Source organism: Ursus arctos, unplaced genomic scaffold (assembly GCF_023065955.2).
Source record: "Ursus arctos isolate Adak ecotype North America unplaced genomic scaffold, UrsArc2.0 scaffold_4, whole genome shotgun sequence".
Taxonomy (NCBI): domain Eukaryota; kingdom Metazoa; phylum Chordata; class Mammalia; order Carnivora; family Ursidae; genus Ursus; species Ursus arctos.
The window spans coordinates 68,688,147-68,710,142 of NW_026623056.1; the positions used below are offsets into that span (position 1 = coordinate 68,688,147).

General features: G+C 34.5%; 1 protein-coding gene across 5 annotated transcripts in view; it reads left to right on the forward strand.

Moving 5' to 3' along the window:
• USP25 (ubiquitin specific peptidase 25) overlaps window positions 1-21,996 on the forward strand; it is a 134,143-nt gene that overhangs the window by 33,681 nt on the left and 78,466 nt on the right. For 4 of the 5 annotated variants that reach the window (XM_026484522.4, XM_044380307.3, XM_044380324.3 and 1 more), the window contains exons 4-5: window positions 4,903-5,026; window positions 14,134-14,296. In XM_026484522.4, coding sequence (XP_026340307.1) covers window positions 4,903-5,026; window positions 14,134-14,296 — 287 coding nt within the window. The remainder of the gene's footprint in view (window positions 1-4,902; window positions 5,027-14,133; window positions 14,297-21,996) is intronic. The other variant, XM_048214992.2, reaches the window with a different exon arrangement.

The window sequence follows — 21,996 nt, forward strand, 5'->3', positions numbered from 1 at the left end:
AGACTTGAAAATGATGGAGGCTTTTGTAACATGAGACTTTGTATAGTGTTACTCAGCTAACACTAACACATTTGTGCCCTTGAATTGTGTTCATACTAGTACTAGAGGGAGGGTTGTTTGAAAGAAAGTTTGGTGTTTCACTGAGGTCCTCCCTTGATACAGGTATAAAAATATTCATGGTACTCTGGTATTTGGATGGAATTTTAAAAAGACTAAATTTTTATAATTGAAATTAGAAATTGTTTCAGTTAGAAATAATTTATAGCCAAGTGCATTCACTGTTCCTTTTCGAGTGTAAGCATATAAGAAAGTCATAGAAGGCTAGTCTTCATTGTGAAACAAATATTCATTACATATTTCATGTTTTAGGAGAAATTGTTCTAACTCCAGAAAAAGAAGAAACTCATGTTTAACCATTCTATTGAAATAACACTTAATTTGTTAATATGTGGTCTTAAAATCATATGTATTTGGTATATGAGTAGGTTATAATAGTCTTTGAGGATTGCTGTATTGTTTTTAAATATCCTATGGAAAGAAGAAGCTTTATGGAGTAATGGGAACATCATGGAGAAAGTTATTGCAATTATAATGAAATTAAAAATAATAAATAAACCTCCATTGCTTAAAGGAAAAAGCCCCAGCTTTTCGGTTAAGGACCAATAATCTCTGATTAACCTATCATTCTAGCATTAAAGAATACTATTGCTTGTTTCTTCCTTTGCTTACACTCAAAATACTTCTGACACCAGATGTGTGAATTTTCCCACGCCTGACTGATTCTCCACGAGCTGGGTGTCCTACAATTCTATTCAATTCTGACACTCTCTGACATTAGCTTCAGATTCTATAAGCTAAGGGCTCTCAGTCCCACAAGACTGCCCCCACTTTAGATGGCAGGCACAAGTAGTGGGTCCCCAGGTTACCCACTCTTCCGTCTGACTTGGCTACAAATTGGGGGTTCCCACAGCCTCCTCCTCGAGTTTGATAATTTCCGCTAATGGCTCTTGGAACTCAGAAAAACACTTACATGGACTGGTTTGTTGTATAAGAAGAATATGATAAAGGATACAGATGAACAGCCAGATAAAGAGGTACGTAGGGCAAGGTCTGGAAGGGTCCCAAGCACTGGAGCTTCTGTCTCATGGAGGTTGGGTGTGCCAGCCTCCCAGCATGTGAATATGTTCACCAACTCAGAAGCTCTCTGAATCCTGTACTCTAGGGACTTTTATGGAGGGTTCATCAGGTAGGCATGATTGATTATTAGCTTAATCTCTAGGCCTTCTCCCTCCCTGGAGAAAAAAAGTTCCTCTCAAAGTTCCAAGCTTCTCATCATGGTTTGGCTTTTCTGGTGACCAGCATTCATCCTGAAGCTATACAAGAGTCCACCAGGAGTCATCTCATTAGAGCAAAAGATGCTCCTGTCACCCAGGAAATTCTAAATGATTTAGGAACTCTGTGTCAGGAAATGGGTCAAAGACCAAATATTAGAAACTTACCTTGCTCTTTGAATGGATTTAACTATGCTTGCTTTTATCATACCATGGAAAAGATTTCATTCTAAGTGTTGGAAGAATGTCTACATTATAAAACAAATCAAAATTATTAATATCACTTGATTTCTCCAGAAAAGCTTTTAGATGTCGGGAAGATGTGTGCATAGTGGTAGAAACAAGTTTTCCAAAGTTACCATTTTTGCTTGAAAAGTCCACATTATTCATTGGCAACACATACCATTATTTGTTCTCCCGCAGGTGACAGGCTCACTTTGTTTATTCTTGAGAAAATATCTGCCAAATTCTGAAGCTTGAGTAATCATAGTTTGTAGTTTGTTGTTTTTTTCAAGTAAAAATAGTGTTCCATGAAAAAAAAAATGCTTGCAACTCAAGCATTGCACTAGTGTTTTCTCTTGAGCGCAAGCTTACTTTGGATGCAGCAGAAGTACCATGCACACTTCCTGTTTTGTCATGTAGAATTAAAAGAACATGTAAACGAGTGTTTGAAATTTAATAAAATAAAATTTTCCTTTTTTATCAAAGATCTAAGAGAAATTGGCTTTTTTTTTAGTAGTGAGTATGCATAGCTTTAGTACAGTGAATTGCCCAAACAACTTGGTGCTACTGCCTCGATTTGTGCAAAGATGCCATTGTTTTGCATCATCAGTGCAAGTATGATATGGGAGAAAAGGCAAATAACATCTTAGTATTTTTATGAGAATATTTTTTACTTATGGAGCTCCCTTCTCTCTTAGGGTCTTAGGGGAATCCCCAAGACTCCATTGACCACTCTTGGAGATCTGCTAGTGTAGAGGAAAGATTTAATAGTTAGAAGACTTAAATTTAAAGCCTGTCCACGATTATTCTTAATGACGGTATACTTCATTTGTCACAACTTCAGTTTTTTATGAAATAGGGTTAAAAACACCTTGCCTTGTTTTTTGCTTTTATGTTGCTTGAGTTACAATTAAATTATGAAAAGCTCTAATTATAAGTTGTTGCTATTTCTAAATGAGTTTCTGCTCTAGCCAGTTTCTTTTACTTGTCAGACATGAAACAGTAAACACTCCAGATAGTTTCAAAGAAGAAATTTAATACAGGGGATTAGGTTCTTAAAAAAAGAAAAATCACTGGATAGACTGGAGGAAGGATCCCTAGCTCAGTCTTGTGAAATGAGTCCCAGATTCTTGCAGGACTGGCCAGCCAGGGAAGTTGCTCCCTCTGCCACTATCAGGAAGGTAGTGGATCGGGAGGCTCCTCTGGGACTACCGAGTTCAAGAACATACTTCTGGAGCTGCAGCCCCGAGAACAAGCAGGCAGGATTAGGTAACTGCCACTGAGCTATGGCTGAACATTGGAATGCAGAGTCTGGTTGCCACTTCTACTCTCTATCTCTTGACATTCCCGATTCTGGAAATTGGACACTGGAATGCTGTGGGGAACAACCTGTATCTGTTCAGTCATGCTGGAGAAAATAGCCCAAAGCAGCGGGGTAATGACATCCCCCTCACTTTGCCTTCTGTGTCCCCTGTTAGTGCATCAAGCTGGGGGAACCTAAATTCTATTCAGAACCATAACTGTAAGTGAACTGGGAAAATAGATTTGTTTTTTTTTTGTTTTAATCTTTCTACCTTCTGTAGTTGAAGAAAGCACACTAGGAGGATGAGGGAATGGAAGCTGAGTGCTAATTAATCATATTCCCCAAACCGGTTTTTCTGCTTCTTTGTGATTTTGGAATTATTTTTTTTACTTCCATTATTCTCTCTTGACTCACTTTTCTAGTCATTATTTAATAACTAAGATCATTCTCATTTTTTGAGGCGCATTCATGCCTCTCTGTCCTAGCTTCTTGATCAGTTTTTAAGCTGGACGGGATGGCTGCACCCAGGTGACATCCATCCCCAACTGCGATCTAGGTGGACTTGGGTCTTGTAAACAAGCAAGACTTAGGACACCTGCAGCCTGCTGGTATAGGGAGGCGTGCTCCATCATTCCAGTTACCTTCTTGTATTCTGTTCTACATTTTACTGGACTGAATTTTTTCGGACCCTACTTATTACATTTTCAGGAGGTTTTATTATACTCTCTAAAGACATAAAAAACACCTTCCATAGCCAGCTGTTATTTCTAATATTTTTAATATTCTTTTGTAAGCAACTGTTCAGAGAAAAAGTGTGGATAACAATAGAAGTAGACTTTTGAAACTGTCAATATACATTATGTCTTGCATATTCTTTTTGAGTAACTACATATAACCCTGGAGTCAGATGGTAAAATGCAGGCATTTTATTTTTCATCCCCTACCCCTTTTTATGTTTCTTTCCCCTCTTGCAAATTTTTTTTGCAAGATTACAAAGAAAAAATTTAATTTTTAACATGTCTGAAATACAAATAAACAAAATGAATATAAAACGTACCCAAAATACCTGTAAGCATAAGCCTAACCACGCAAAGCTATAGCATTCTGTCTTATTATACTGTTTTGTAATCGTCTACTTAGCAATATATTATTGTTTTTATGGTAATGGGGGTATTATTGCCATCTTTTGAGTGAAGGAAATTGACCAGTATATATTGGGAAATTAGATTAAAAAGTTTTTTCTGAACGTAGTAATAGCTGTAGCCTCTGTTCTTTGTAAAAAGAATACTTAACAGCATCAAGACTATTTTCTTTCTAACAAAAGAAAATGGTATCATTTATTTGTATATTTCTTTTTGTGAAATGAAAAGTTTTTTTAAATGGAGAGGATTGCATGTTCATTCAACAATTCGGATGGTAGAGAAGTGTTTAAAATAGAAAGTGAAAGGTCCTGATACTTCCTTCCTCTTCCCATAACCCTCCTCCTCAAAATTAACCGCTGTTAACAGTTTAGTACATTCTTCCAGTCTTTAAAAAATGTATACATAAACATTTGTGTTCATGTACTTATGGTCAGTTAGTTTCTGAAGCATAATTTTTGAGATCTCAGTTATTATATTTTGTTAGATAATGTCTAGGTAGTAGTATGCATGAACTGTAATGTGTGTATATTGGGATTAACTTCAGAAAGCATAAATGTAAATGTTTAATATGTTGATTTCAATTTTTGTTGGTAAAAACCTGTCTTTAGTGGTTTTTCTGCTTATCTTTTAATCAGAGGCTTCATAGTAAATATTTAGATTCCGGTGCAGTGAAAAATGTTTATGATCTTAATGCTTTAGGCATATTCCCTAGGGAAGAACATTAAGTTTTAAAATATAACCAATTTAAAATATGTTTGCATTCTCTTCAGAGAGGCCGTTATGGAGAATTATGTTGGTGCTGACTTTGGTTTGAGAGGATATGTTGGGTATAAAATCCCCATGATAAGAATTACCTTCATTTTGTTTGACTTTTAATTTTGAGAAAGATAGTTTTGCTTTTCAGATGTGATTGATCTCACTGGAGATGATAAAGATGATCTTCAGAGAGCAATTGCCTTGAGTTTGGCGGAATCAAACAGGGCATTCAGGGAGACTGGAATAACTGATGAGGAGCAAGCCATTAGCAGGTAAAAACATAATTTGTATAAAGTAGCTATAAGTACTATTTATAATAGAAATAATTGGCATTAATTTCAAGAGTCACAAAGATATACTTTGTTATTCTAAATAAACCCATTAATAAACTTTAGTATTGTTTTTATACTTTCTGTAACCAAAGTTTCATATTCTAGTTCCTATTGCATTTGGAGCTTAGATTTTTAGGATTTTGGAGTAGCATTAAGAGGCATTTAATTTAGGTGTATATTTTAATATTTTTTTGATTTGTTTTTTCTTTCCTCATCTCTTTTGGACACATTGTCCAATTCAGTGTCGTCATGTATAGCAGGGGTCAACAAACTTTTTAGTAAAGGGCCAATAAATATTTTAGGCTTTGTTGGCCATTTGGTTTCTGTCACGGTTACTCAACTCCAGTATAGTAGTGCCAAAGCAGTCATAGATAATACATAATTTAATGAGCGTGACTATGGTCCAATAAATCTTGTTTTAAAAAACAGGCTGCCAGCTGGATTTACCCCATGGGCCATAGTTCTCTCCATCTTCTGATCTATATAATATAATAATACTATGTTCATAGGGTTTTTTTTTTTTTAAGTTTTTATTTATTTGACACAGAGAGAGAGCACAAGTAGGGGAAGCAGCAGGCAGAGGGAGAGGTAGAAGCAGGCTCCCCACTGAGCAGGGAGCCAGATGCACGGCTCCATCCTGGACCCTGGAATCATGACCTGAGCTGAAAGGCAGCCCCTTAACGACTGAGCTACCCAGGTGCCCTTATAGGTTTTGTTTTGTTTTTAAAAGAAATAGGCAAGATTCTAAGATGTGGGATAGAATGCATCTTTTGATTTAATAATGAAAACTTTTTAGGTTGAAACATTTTGATTCGTTTATGGATCAAATAAAAATAAATTTGATTTTATCACGAAGCAATGTTCATTTAAAAAAAATCCTTAAAATACAACCATAATCTTCTAAACAACCCTATGAAGGTAGTGGTAACTATTTTATTGAAGAAGAAATTGATCTTTTAAGAGGTTAAATGATTTTCCAAAAGTACACAGCTAAGGTAAATCTTGTGACTCCATTGTTCTTTTCCCTATAACAACAAGTTGTTTGGAATGTACCAGCTTTCTCAGATAATTTCCCTTGGTATGGTATCAATAGTATACTTCTTTCTAAGTAATCCGAGATTAGTATATGGTAGGAGAGGTCTCAAAATGCTGTTTAGCAAAGGCACATAATTTTTCTTAGTAATACTTTTTAATGTCTTTAAGTGTTACTTTGGAAATGTTACTTCGTAAGACATTATAATAAGATGGAAAGACTTACATTAAAATTCATTGTCCTTTTCAGTTGGGATAATATCAATTAATGCCAGTAATTTTAAATGAAAAAGCAAAAATTTATACATTAGCTTTAGACATTGTAATTAGGCTTATTTTGTGAAGGATTTAGAGAAATTGTAAAATTAGTTTTGTCTCAAAAAATGGGTTGGAATGAAATAATTGTCTTGAATAATTATAAAGGTTGACTACTTAAACTTTGATGAGAAATATTTTAAACATGAAATACATGAGTTGGATATCATATTTAAAGGAAATGATCTATTATGTGTACAAGATTATAAATAGAATATATGCCATATCATATTTGTATATTATATATATGCACATAAATATATACCATAATATATACCAGATCTTGTTTTTAAAGGTATATGTATATTTTTGTTTAAATGAATTTATGTTAGTATACAAATAGAATAAAGTCTGGAAGCTTATTACCAAATAGTGTCGGTAGTTTTGTATCATGTGTTTTCAAGTTAAAACTGCATATACTAATTAATTAATAAGTAAAAGTAACTTGAAAGTTAAAGGATTAAAATTATTCTTAATCTGTTATTAAGTTTAATGTATATGTTTATATTGTTTTAGATGTTCATTTTTGTCCAGATGAAAACAAATATCTCTTAAGATAATGTTCTTTTTTATTCTTGATCTTCTAAATTTTAATATACTCTTAAAATAGTGAATACTTCATAAATATTTTTATTGTACATAACATTGCAAAGATTTGGTGTAATGTAATATGCCATAAAATGTTATGTAAAATTATGTTCTGTAGAAGTAAAAAGTCATATTAATTTAATTTACTGTTGCAAAATGTAAATTTTTTGTGGTACGTATAGATTTTATAATTTACAGTTAACAAAAAAATGTTAAATATAAAATGTGCAGTTAATAAGCACATATGTAAATCATTGTGTCAGAAAAAAGGAAATGTAAGAATTCCAGCTAAACATTTGGCAAAGAGATATTTGTTCCTATGGGTTTTATTAATAGGCTTAGGATTCTAAATTCAAACGGGAAAATGATGTATTTTTAAGAAAAAGTTTATATATCATGCTTAATATGAATAAATAGTTAAATTTATTCATTACTTAGGTTCACATAACAAAATTTTGCCAAATTCCTAGAATCATATGAAGATGGTTATATTTTAGCAGGCATAATTTAATATGAATTCATACATTTGGAATACTACCTTATAATTATATGAGTTACAGCCTGTCTTTTTGTATCTTACAATCCTCTGTTCAAAGTACTCATAAATTTCAGGGTGAAATTCTTAAGAAATTGAACATTTTTAAAGTGTGCTTCTTAATATAATTATTCCTTAATGTCAGGATTGAATGTATTAATTATAATTATCTCTTGGTTACTAATGCTTAGGTAGGGAACAAGTGGAATATGGATAGTTGAAATTTGCTAATAAACTACATTGTAATTGATTTGTGTCTGTGATGTGTTTGTTGTGAAAATGACTTGCCTCATGAAATGATTTTGAATTAGTTGGGTAGAAGATTGGGCTAGATTCTAGTTAAAGTTGTTACATACAACTCCAACTATTTCAAGAAAAAATGTGGTGGTATAAGGAACTTTCTAATGGAAGCAGCCAGAATGTATTGTTTGTTGAATATGAAATATTTTAAGATCTTAAAAGTATTGCAGTATTAAGATAGTAAAGACTAAAATCAGACTAAATCAAAGTGAAAGCAGGAACCCAAAGAATTAAGTTCAGAACACTGAAAGTCATTTTTTGACATGATATTTACTTGTGCATATAAACTTGAACTTCAGTTAATGATATCCTTGTTGAATGTGGGAAAAAGAAGTCAAAGGCCGTTGCCTATCTAAGGTGGGGATAATAGGAGATCATTTCCCTTATTAAGTGGTTATGTCAAAGGATGATGTATTTACAGTAAGGGTAAGGTCTAAGTATCCCCCCTTCGAGACCCTAGAGCACTACAAAGATAGTTTCTTTGGCTCTGACTACAAAGACAGTTAGAGGTGATGGGACTTGCTCCTGAAAGGTTGTACCGTGGTTTTGTAGCTGAAATTTGTGTTGATTTAGTGGTCTAGTGAGTCTCAACTTGGGAATTAAGCCTCCAAAAGCAGTTCTGAAAGACTGAATATGGGATGGTTGCACTGCCCCTACTGCTCCAAAATCAGTACGTTCCATTCCGGCAGTGGTAATTTTACCTTTTTTTAAAAAGATTTTATTTATTTAGAGAGAAAGCACATGAGCAGAGAGAGGGTTCAGGGAGAGGGAGAGAGAATCTCAAGCAGACTCCCCACTGAGTGCAGAGTCCAACATGGGCTCGATCTCACGACCCTGAGATCGGGACCTGAGCTAAAATCAAGAGTCGGATGCTTAACCGACTAAGCCACCCAGGTGCCCTTTACTTCTTTTTGTAGTAATTTTCTACTTGAACCTGACCTTTCATCCAGAAGGGTAGGTACAAGAAGGGAGAAAAGCATTTTTACGGAATTTGCAGGGACTCATTGTGCCTCCCATTTTGGCCTGCATGGACCACTGTAGAGGAACTAGGTGAGCAGTGTGCTCAGCCAACTAATCATTATCTTTACACTCCAAGACCAGTCCAACAAGGAAGTCCAGGTGTCTGAACTGGAGTTAAGTTTGGGAGCCACCTGGGGGTTTTCCCCACCAGAATGGCCTGGAGTTGTCATTAGGGCAAAGAAAATAGCATCATGTCCAGGAATGGTTAGGGTGGGATTCTGATTTTTAAAATAGGTTTTATAGCTCCCACCCTTTCCATCCTGATCATTATTTAGAAAGCTGTTATGAGGGGCACCTGGGTGGCTCAGTCAGTTAAGTGTCTGCCTTCAGCTCAGGTCATGATCCCAGGGTCTTGGGATCGAGCCCCCCGTCAGGCTTCCTGCTCGGTGGGAAGCCTGCTTCTCCCTCTCCCTCTGCCTGCCGCTCCCCCTGCTTGTGCTCTCTTTCTCTCTCTCTGTCAAATAATAAATAAAATCTTTAAAAAAATAAAAAAAGAAAGCTGTTATGAGAGGAAACTGCCTTAAGAAGATGTGTTGAACAAGAGTAGGTGAGGGAGGCAATTACAGATCTTTTTAAGTTGATTTGTGAAAATAATTCTAGGGCTCAACACTACCACATGCCTATGAATTATTGAAAATCCATAGAATGCTTATTATTCCATTTTTTGAGTGGCTCTTATGATAGAAAAGTATTGCACTGTCAGATTACAAGTGGTCTGGAAAAATTGAAAATATGAAACTAACCTGTTTCAAGGGCTACAAGACTGTGGCCAGAGTTGACTGATAAGACTGGAATAGCAATGCTGTAACTTGAAAAAATGTCAATAATGAGGCACCACTGATAGTTCCAAGAAGGGTTGGGGTGAGTAAGGGGAGAGTTGGGTGGTCAAAGTTCTATATAGTCAGTCTTCCAGAATTGGGCAGGAGTCACACCACGTACGGTGTATCCTTCCTCATTATGGTTGGCTTATTTGGCAGGGAGTGGTAGTCTCTGTCAGAAACACAGAGTCTCTTAATTTGTCCTCAGCATATGACTGGATATGTTGTTGCCTTGCTGGGTATGATGGTAGATTGCAGCAGTGGCAGTCATCTGGGTAGTGCATACTTGCTGAGCCATCCCATTAGAGAACATCACAATGGCTAAAATGAAGAAATACCAAGTGTTGGTGAGCATGTGGAGTAACTGGAATGGTCATTGTTGGTAGGAATGTATAATGGAATTACCACTTTGGAAAACTGGGAATTTCTAATGAATTTCAACTTATACTATGCTAATACTTAGTGTTTCCACCTCTAGGTATAGACCCTTGAGAAAGGAGTACATAGTAGCTTTATCGATAATAACTAAAAACTATAAACAATTAAAACTTGACACAAAAGAGTAATTGCTGTGTGATTCCATTTATGTGATGTGTAAGGGCACGCAAAACGATTTTGTGGTGATAGAAGTCAGAACGTTGATTTTCTGGCAGGTGGAGGGGACACTGTTGGCTGAAAAAGGGGTATGAGAGAATTTTCTAGAATAATGGAAATTTTCTATATCTTGATCTGGGTGGTGATCACATGGGTGTATACATATGTACAAAGTTTCACTGAGCTGTACATTTAAGACTTGTATATCTTATCATATGCAGATTATCCCTCTACAAAGTACTTTTTCCAAAAAAAGCATGTTTTGAGCTGTTTGATAATCAATATGCAAAAACTGTATTTCTATGTATAAAAAAGAATGATAGGGAGAAATTTTAAAAAGCTACCATTTATAACATAAAACTGTGAAAGACCAAGAATACATTTAATGAATGTGCAAAAACTTCCAAGAAGATTAGAGGATATCGTTGAGACACATTAATGAATATGTAAATAATTGGAAATGTATTTCACAAATTGGAGCACTGAACATTGTAATTTTTTGAGAGGGGGAGGGGCGGAGAGAGAGGGGGAAGGAGAGAATCTTAAGCAGGCTCCATACCCAGTGTGGAACCCCACGTGGGGTCAATCTCACGACCCTGAGATCTTGACCTGAGCCCAAATCAAGAGTCAGACTCTTAACTGACTGAGCCACCCAGGTATCCTGGAAAACTGAACATTGTAAAAATGGTCAGTTCTCTGTGAACTAACTCATGCATTTAGTGTGATTCTAATATATTTTTTTGAAAAAAGGAAATCAACAAAATGATTCATTCCTTCCTTAATTCCTTCCATCCCTCCCTCCCTCCTTCCCTCCCTGTTTGTCTCCCTTCCCTTCCTTCTTTCTTATTTTCTTTTTTGTTGGTCTCTACAGCTTAAATGATATGTATGTTTTTCAGTTAGTATGATGTTTCCCTAAATGTACTTAGATGATCTAAAGTGGGATGTTTTCAACATTACAGCTATAATGCAATTTAAATAATTTATATTTAAATAACAACACAAACATAATACAACTAGCATAAAAACCCAAAAAACAAAATCAGTACAATAAGAATTTAATGAGAAGGTGAACATTTATCATAAGTAAGTGCTTTAAATATTCTGTATAGAGTGTGGAAGGAAAAGAGCAAAACATTTTGTCATCCTTTTATGTTGCTGTATGGTCATGACTAGTGTTGGGAAGATAAGAAAGCAGATGATGGGTAGTGGGAATTGGTTTTTGATTTGTGGCTTTTGGGGTTGCCTCTCTTGGCATGCTATATTTTGTTATAAGCTATTTCTGAGCTCTCTGAGATTTGCAGTGTTAGTTTTGTTGTTGCTGTTGTTTTCTCTACTGACAGACTTAATACCTGGATTTGTAGCTATTGCATACTTTATACTTCAAAGCCTGGGCAGTATCAGTGGCTTCACTTCGGTGAGGCCGGGGAAGGAACCCTTATGCAGCACTTGGCCTTATAGAAAGTTTATATTCATTTTGGCAATACTGGACTACAGAAAGGGATTGGGGGCTTGGGAATAGAGTAATATTTGGGATAGAGGTTGGGCTTTTGGTAAAAAAAATAGCAAAGAGGTAGCAACATCTAATATCTTAATCATTCATTTCAAACTTTGTTTAGGCCCTAGTATTTATCATGTATGCTTTAGGAATGAAACAGCTCTGTGTTTCTACCCTCCAGATGCTGAGTAGTAAATAATTTTGATGCAATGTGATGAATGTATTTACAGATTTTTAGGAGCCAGGAAGAGGTGGCAGGAAACTCTTGTGTGTTGTAAGTTCCTGGTGATACAAAACTTTGTTATAAGCTCTAAATCAAGAAGACCACAAAGTCATGGCATTCTTCAATCCACATCTTTCAGTATGGTAGTTCTGCCATATGGTATGGTTAAGGAATATTACAATAAACCAGTTTTTGAAAGCCCGTATTATAATGAATGATGAGCTCTACCATATGACTGAATTGAAGATATCTTTTATATATGACCACCGGTGCTAATTTTTCTGTCCTGTTTGTGGTATTGTTGCTACTTTTCCCAGAATGCATGGCTTGTTTTAGTTCATTCATCTCTAATTACCAAGGTGGAAATAGTTTTCCCTTATTTATACTTCTAAATGTACATATACATTACAAAAAGAACAAAATCGTCAAGTGAAAATACTCATTATAGAAGTCAATAAAAAATTAAATATACCTTCTTATATACAGCAGTCTTTTGTGTGCTATTTGCCTTCGTATACTATGTATCCACTTTTCTCTTTTGCGCATAAACTAGTTGCCTTGTACAAAATCAGTTTTTTCCAGTTTATTCTTATGATATTATGCTGAACTGTACAACTTGAACAGTAGGAAGTCTTTCAGCTTGGCTTTTTGACTTTTTATCTTCCTCTTAACGTTCTTGAAAACTTGGTAACAGTGGGATGTTCTAGGTAAATTCTGATTTTCTTCTGCTCCAATTCACCTAACTAAGTATCTTCCATGGAGTTGTGGTACCTTTTAGTGGTAAATGGCTTATAAGAAAAAGCCTTCTAGGGGCTGTGGTTGCATGTGAGAGCTGATTTTTGGGTATAGAACTGCTGCTAATGTTGGGCCACTTTTAATAGTTTACAGAGGTGTAAATTGTTCATTTTTAAATGTGTGAATGTACTTTGATCTTTGCATTATAACATACCATGTTGTTCTTACCTGCTATTTTTTTGGGATGTGGTTTCATTGATTCCCAAAGAAAGGCTCTATCCTGTATTCACATAAGTTATTTTAAATAATGATAAGTTTGAATCCTATTGTGTGGTATCTAACATCATGTTGAAAATAATGCTGTTAGAGATAAAAATATAATTTACTTTTTCCCCATAATTAAGGAATATAGCTATATTAATTTGACATTAATCTGATAGGCCAAATCTTTAAAATAAGGATGATGTAGCATGAATGAGATTTTCTTAAGCTAAAATGTTGGAAAAACTCATTCATGCTGAGATTTTTAAAATTAACACAAAATTGATTAAGACACCCGAATATTACTTATGCTTATTTAGAGTAGCTAATAACATATGCCTTGAGCAGGCAAAATCCTTTGTTAGTTCAAATGTGGGAATCAGGATTTTCCAGCATGTTGCAGCATGTTTAAGAGCAAGAACAGCATGTAAATGCTACTTGAAGCAAAGTCGCATTATTCGTGCCATGTTGAGATGTATTTAAGATATTCTGTAGGTAAGCTTATTTTGAAGAGGTAAACCTTTTATTATTCTGATATGTATGTAGGTCAACTTTTGGGTGAAGAAGTAAACACATAAATATTCTCTTTAGTTAGATCTCTAGAACTGAAAGGAACCCTAGAATTTACCATAGCTTTTTTTTTTTATAGTAAAGGAAATGAATGGTCAGAGGAGTAAAAGAGCAGTTTGTTCAGTTTTTAATGTTTTCCTGATGATTCAAAGCAATTGTTATAAAAAACTAGTCATTATGTTATTTTGTAAATATTTACTACAGTGATTTCTTAGAAAACTTACCTAGGTGCTATATTCCTGGTATTAAACCTCAAATTTGTTGAAACATCATTTAACATATTTTCTGTTTTTATAACACTGTCTTTTTGCATTTGAGATTTCCTTTTTTCTTAGGAAAAAAGGCTACATGTCTCTTCATCTGTTTGCCACTGCTATATTCTTAAAGAAAATTAACTTCTGCTTGAGTCAAGTTAGTGTTTAGTAGTACTTCCCCAAATACATTATCCAGAGCTTATGTAATTAGAATCCTGTTTGTGGTTGGTGTGTTATTTCCCAGGGTATGGCATGAAATTAATACCGTATTTTTCTTTTTTTCATCATTTTCTCCCCATTGCTTAAGAGTTCTTGAAGCCAGCATAGCAGAAAATAAAGCATGTTTAAAGAGAACACCTACAGAAGTTTGGAGGGATTCTCGAAACCCTTACGATAGAAAAAGGCAGGACAAAGCTCCTGTTGGACTGAAGAATGTTGGCAATACTTGCTGGTTTAGTGCTGTTATTCAGGTAAGGATCTTTACAAAGATCTTACTTGGTGGGCATGATAGCAGCGGAAGGTGGGTTGTGGTTGTGTTTCTTTTAAATTGTGTACTTTAAATATAAGTGCAGGCAAGGTTTTAATATGCCCTTCTGTCTAATGAACTAATTTGTGGATTGTAGGACTCTTCACCTGTCCCTTGTCCTTACCCCCAGTATGGAGTTTTAACAGTAGAGCACTGCCTATGCCTTTCACTTATTTGGAATTAATCTCTCCTCCTTCCTAATTGTTGTGCTAATTATTAACAATTAACAATTGTGCTAATTGTTGTCAGAGTGGAAAGAGTGAAAATGTTTTTGTATGTAATTCTCCGCAAACTTTGAGAAGGAGATAACCAAGATATAAAACCAGATCTCTTCTTGTTGTTGTTGTTATTATTGCAAATTAAATCAGGTTTATTGTATAAAATGGCAAATGTTATTCATAGAATTATAGTTATTTAAATACTCTTAATATAAGGAGGCATTTTGTTTGAGGAGGGTTTAGATTGACATAATTCTCAGTGCATATGTGAGAATGATGTAAAGAAAATATATTGATAATCTTTTTTTTTTTTTAACTTGGAAGGCCCTTATGAAATGTTTCTTGAAATCCTTATTCTAAAATGAAATTTTTTGTATGCATAGTTATGCATCTTCTTAATGTGGACTAGTTTTCTTTCTTGTGTTTTTAGTTCTTTATGAGATATGACTATTGTCATAATTCTTTACCATTTTCAGTTAGACACTGATAATGTTACCCATCAGATTACAAAACATTGAATTAAATGATCTCCTTAAAACAATCTATGAATAATAACATCCTCTTAATTTTTATTACCCTTTAGGAAAATATTTTGTTTAATTTTCCTAACACAGTTGAATCGTAGCTTATTATTTAGTATTCCTGATGAGTACTACTTAAATCGTTTTGTATGCCATTTCTTCAAAATATCTCTTCATTCTGTAGCTTTCTAAGCCTGTATGTATGATGGCATAAACTTCTTTGTGATATTAAAGCAGCTAACTGGTTATTTTGTTCATTAGATTGTTAATTGTGTTCTCTAGGTGATTAATCTGTAGTTTTAAATTTTTTTCTACTTCAGTGTTATAATTTCCAACTTTCCCCCCACTTGTTTGCTTGGCACATAATACCGTTCAATTTGATATCCTTCGGTTTTCTAGGTTTATGTCTCACTCTTTAATATTCTGTGATATATACTAGTTAGTAGTATGCTACGCTATTTATTTTTCAGGCTATTAAAATGTTAAGGAATACCTGAATTAATATAAATCTATAATAATACCTTTGTTCCTATCCTTGATTAATTATTAATGAATACGTAGATATTCATAATATCTAAAATTTTATTAGTCTCTTTGTCTTGCTTTACTTGCACTGTAAGAGTTTTTACGTTTATTGTCCAATTTAAATTTCATAATTTAGACAATATTTAAAAGTATGAAGCACAGTTTTAAGGCTGTGATGTGAATCTTCATGAATACACTTTGCTTCTTGTATTTGGACAAGTAGATGCCAGCTCTATGCTATAATGGCCAATTAGTGAGGCTTATTGATTAGAAGCCTCTTTCAGAAAACTGTTAGAAGAAGGTACTTACAAATAATCAGTATTTGTTAGTTAGAATAGGTGCTTTTTATTTCTCTACACCATATTGTAAGAAAGGCCTGTTTGAAATTATAACTAAATTCATACTAACAAATGGGGATAACCACTTTATGTTTTCATAGGATAAACTTCTTTCAGTATCTTAGTTCAACTTTGAAACAGCTGTACATCTATTTCTACTCGAAGTGGTGTTTGCTGATCTTAGCTTTTGTTTTACTTTTCAAATTTTTGGTGTTTTTTTGGTGGGGAGGAGAATAGACTGGAAAAAATTGTTTGTTCTATTTAAAATTTGAAGTAATTTTACTGATTTCTAAATTTTACCTTAAATTAGTGGCTGTTTAACTGGTATAGCATCCTAACATAGGCTAGGATAGGGTTCTTGGGATTATTGTTATTAATATATTTTTTAATTTTTTTTGGAGAAATCTGGATACCTGGAGAAGTGACCTTTAGCCTTGAAAAACTTGGGTTATAGTGAAGTATTAGATCATTGGCTTTGGGTGTGTGGAAATACATTAAACTTCAGGTTTTGGAAAATTGTAGGTGGGAAGAAAAATTTGTCAAAAGATCACTTCAGGTTTTTTTTTTCTTAGTGTAATTTTACTGTATTCTGTTTAAGTAGCTTTTCATTTTCATCTCTAGTAATTAAAATCTTTTCTTTTTTTCATTTTGTGACGTTATTGTTTAATTTCACAGATACCATCTTAGATATAAAAGTTTATCATCATAAGTGGAATTTTTCACCTATGACAGAAAAGTTGGGCAGGAAATTTCTGTTAGTGTTGGAAGTTTCTTATTGTATTTTCCCAAGTGAATTGGAACTTGTTCAAACTATGATGTAAATGTACTGTAAAGTTTCAATTACAAAATTTTCTCAGGGGTGGAATTTACTTAGTTGGCAGGACTAGTGTGATACAATTGGGACTTCTTTTCCTTGTAAGTCTATCTGCCAATTATAGAAATTTACTTGGATAATAAAACTCTAACTGCAAAATAGGTAGCAGGGATAGGCTACAGAGGGTACAGCTTTATACTTGTTTTTTTTAGGTACTGGGACCAATATTTTGGGAGAAAAGGGACAGTATCAGAAAGGGACTATAAGCAAGGAGACGATGGGACAGAGGATGGCTTAAATCATCTTTTGGATGCTAGCAATATTCGCCTGACTGTCCTAGATTGGGCATTAACCCCTTATCTAGTCAGGAGTATTTTTATCCCAGAACTTAACATCTAGAAAGGACTAGTGGGGGCTGCTTTTTCTCCACCAGGGTATCAGTGAATGAGGTAGCTACTTAGAAGTATACTCCTCTCTTGCTAGTTTGGGGTATAATTCATGGATTCTCATGATGACCCTTGGTACCTTTCCCATTTGGATGCCTCTGAGATGCTCAGAAGTAAGGTGTTCATCCTTCTCAGTTTGCTTTGTACAGCTCCAGTTTATTTTTATCGTAGATGTACTGGTGCCTGTTCCTAAGTCGTAAAGCTCTCACACTCAAAAGGGTTGTGAGTTGGAAGATAAAGGATATGGTCACCTTACTTATAAATCATTTAACTCCGGGTTGACTAAAGTATGAGCATTCTGAAGGCGGAGAACACATCTTCTAGGTTATTGTTTTATATGAGTATGTAATACAGTGTTTGACACATTGAAGAAAGGAGGATATATTATTTATGGTGGAATTGACGACTTAAGATGCTTTTATCATTCTAATGATGAATGAAATTGAGAAAATGCTGCGTTTTCAAAAAAATATGAAGATATCATTTAACATGTTTATTCACATTATTTGCTCTTATCCTTAGTTTTCATTAAAGTATTTAAGTACCCAGTTCAAAGAGAAAATAAGTAATTCCATAGCGATACAAGGCTTATAATGAACAACAGAAGTGATTTGCCCCAAACCTCCCTCCTTCACAGTCCTGCTTCTTAATAGCAACTACAACCAGTTCTAGCTGTTTTTCCTTTTATCTTCATTTTTCTAAATGGCATGCCTTCCTGATGAGATAAATGGGGATTTAGCTGTCTCATTTCATATACCTAGACTTGCCTTTTCCTTCATTTCCAACATAGTTATATAACAAGTTTAAAATAGTAGTCAGTGTTTACCTTTTCTATGACTTTGTAAACGTTACAGTGATTTACTGAGAGTACCCCTTTGGAATCCTTTGTTTTCCTGGTGTTGTCAGGAAAACACCTTTTTTTCTTTCTATTTTCTATATACTTACTCTTAAAATTTTCTAAGTACTCTAACGTCTCTGTTATGGTCTTAATAGTATGTTCTATATGTGTAAACATATTAACTCTCTTTCTTTCTTTTTAAATTTGGTTCCCTTTACCACGGAAGGTTTTTCTCTGTCTCAAGTCCAAGCTGGATTCCTATTCTTTGTGTTTGAAGCACGATTGCTGGCTTTCCAAAGCAGACCTAAGAGAAAGGAGATTGTGGGAAGGTTGACTGGGGATCACTTGGCAGGATTTTTACTTAATCCTCCTATTTGTAGCCCTGAATCTTATTCCCTCTCACACACACTATGACTGATTTTTCTGAGCCCGAGTTAGTTCAGTTCAATTATATCCGAAGACTAAATATCGTATATCCCGCAGAAGGAGGTGGTATTTGTCTACCTTTCTGTATCTGGGAAGGACATGGGGATTTAACTGCTCTGTATACAGACTTTTATCTTTTAATCATGCCATCTGTTTTCAGTCCCTTCCTTACCTTGAACTTTAGTGATACTATTCCTTTTTTTTTTTTTTTTTTTAGTCCAGCAAGGAGAATTGATCTTGCTTCTCCTCAGTATCTTCATTATAGGAAGTTTATATCCCTTTGCTCTCTTATCATCACTCTTTGTTTTCCACAAGTTTTTGAAATCTCATCTCTCGTAGCTTTCTGTTATTAGCAAGAGTTTAGCCAAATTCCATTTTACCAAGTGCTCTTCAAAATATACCTTTTAGCTTTGGACCGAATGAAAGGATACTTGTTTTCAGGGTGTATCAATCACAAACACAATTTAGGCAGTAGTGACAATTACCCTTTTCCATCTTTCTTGAAAAAAATATGTTGACCAATACTATTATGTGATTGAGGATATAAAGTGTTAATGACTTAAAAACATTAATTTCCATGGTTTATCGTAATGGTCACAAGTTCTACTTTGGGTAATAGCTTATTAGGTTGTTTTAGACTGTCTACCTGGTCATATTTTGCTGGAAACTAACCCAGCCACACCAAAACAACAACAATAAATCAACTTTTGAAGACTATGTCACATAACACTAAAGCAGTGTGGGATTTTGAGGCTAAGCTCTGAGAGAACAGGATTTTTAGGCTAAGCTTCATTTGTTGGGTTGATTTTATCCTTGAGCAATTCCAGAAGTGGCCGCTGAGTGGCTAGGAAGGTAAGCAAAGTTTCATACAGACTTGGAGTGTTAATAAACACTTCCATTAAATTCTAGAGGGCTAGAACCTTGGATTAATGAGAACTGCAAATAGGCCAGGCTTCATAATTTTTTAATCCCAGCATCATCTCAGAATTGTTTGGATTAAGTTGATCTGGGATTGCAAATGGCCCCAGTTTTGCTGCCTGCCAGAAGGAAATGTAAATTCTTTTAGAAGGTAATATTATCTAGAACTTAGAATTTTCTCCACTTTTCACATAAAAATAAATGTTTAGCACTCAAATCAGTCATAATCAATCATACCGAGAAATAAAGTGTGTCTAAAAACACCAAGATAAAATAACCAGCAATGTGAAACCTGAAAATTGAATTGTTATAATAACTATTAATATGATCAAGGAACTAAAAGTAAGATTGAGAATTTCAGTAGAAAAGTAAACTATTAAAAAACAAAATAGAAATTTTAGAACTGAAAAAATAAAGTTAAGAAATTAATGGATGACTTCAGCAGTATATTTGACATAGTTGAAGAAAGAATTAGCCAACTGGACAATTGGTCTGAAGAACATTTTGAGACTAAAGCCATGAAATACAGATAAGAGCAAATAAGAGATATTTTGGGCATGGCGAATAGTTCTAACGTAGTGTATTTATGGTTCCAGAGGGAGAGTAAAAGGGAGCAGGGCAAAAAAAAAAAAGAATTGAAGAGATGATGAAGAATATTCCAAATTTGATAAATGAGATCAAGCCTCAGATTCTGGAAGCAGTAGGACTCGAGTAGTATAAATATAAAGAATACTGTGCCAAGGCACATCAAAATAAAATGGAAAAAACTGTAGACAAAGAGAAAATCCTAAAAGTAGCCAGGTGGAAAAGATGTACAGGCATACCTTGGAGATATAATGGGTTTCGTGCCATACCATCACAGTAAAGTGAATATCTTAACAAAGTGAGGCAAATGAATTTTTTGGTTTCTCAGTGCATATAAAAGTTATGTTTATGCTATTTGGTATATAGTAGCATTACATTTAAAAAAAAAACAATGTACATACCTTAATTTAAAAAATTTACTGCTAAAAATGCTAATTATTATCTGAGTTTTCAATGAGTCATAATCTTTTTGGTGGTGGAGGGTCTTGTTTCAGTATTGATGGCTACTAACTGACTAGGGTGGTGGCTGCTGAAGGTTAGGGTGGCTGTGGCAATTTCTTAAAATAAGATGGCAGTGAAGTTTGCCACATCAGTTGAATCTTCCTTTCACTTGAACACTTAGGAGCCCTTGTAGGGTTATAAATTGGCCTAATTTCAATATTGTTGTGTCCCAAGAAATAGCAAGTCCTGAGGAGAGTGAGAGAGAGAGAGAGAGAGGAATGGACACATGGTGGAGCAATCAGAACACCTACAACATTATCAATTAAGTTTGCAGTCTTTTGGGGCATGATTTGTAGAGCCCCAAAATAACTACATTAGTAACATCAAAGATCACTGATCATCGATCACCATAACAAATGTAATAATAGTGAAAAAGTATTCAGGAAGAAAGAAAATGTTCCTCAGTGGGAATTTAGAGCTAAGAAGTGGGATTGGGATTATCCTATTTTGTCATTATTCTCTTTCCTATTTAAATTTCTCCTAAAAACAGTCCATACTTTGTTCCCTTTTTAGTCTTTTTCTTCAGTACTCATTTCTTGCTCTTCTTCTTCTACCATTCTTCCCAATTGCCAAATCCAAAGATTATTTTTTTGCCCTTTATTGGATTTGGCAATATTTGAGTGTATAGATGGCCCCCAACTTGTTGTGGTTCAACTTACGGATTTTTGACTTATGATGGTACAAAAGTAATATGTATTCAGTAGAAACTTTACTTTGAATTTTGATCATTACCTGGGCTAGCAATATGTGGTACAATACTCTGTTGTGATGATACTGTGATCACAGTATCTCCTGCCCAGCCACGTGGTCGTGAGGGTAAACAACTGATAGACTTACAACCATTTTGTACCCATACAACCATTCTGTTTTTCACTTACAGTACAGTAGTTAATAAATTACATGAGATATTCAACACTTTCATTACAAAATAGGCTTTGTATTAGATTTTGCCCACGTGTATGCTAATATAAGTGTTCAGAGCACTTTTGAGGTAGGCTAGGCTAAGCTATGATGTTTGGTAGGTGAGGTGTATAAAATGCATTTTCAACTAAATGATATTTTAAACTTAAGGTGGGTTTATCTAGATGGAACTCCATCGTAAATCAAGAAGATCTGAATTGCTAATCTTGTCCTTCTTGAAATTTGCCATTGATTCTTTGATGTACTTCAGAGTTTTCTGTGGTACTTTATATCTTTGTTGAGAGGCTTCACAGGTATTTTTTGAAGTTCCACAATTACTCTGATACACAGCTATGTTTGAAAGCACATGCTTTTCGATTCCTTTTTCTTTTTAACTGTATACTCCTCACTTCCCATGCTATTCTTATTTTGTCAGAGACTCAGTATGTTTTATTTTCTGCTGCCTCTCTTGTGTCTGCATGTAGTCGGTGCTCCATAAATATTTATTAAATGACTGAATAAATGAATTATCTCATGTGTTCATATTGTTTAATTAAGAAATGCTTCCAGATTACAAGATAACCAAAGTATTTTCCTGCAGTTTCTGTTACCAG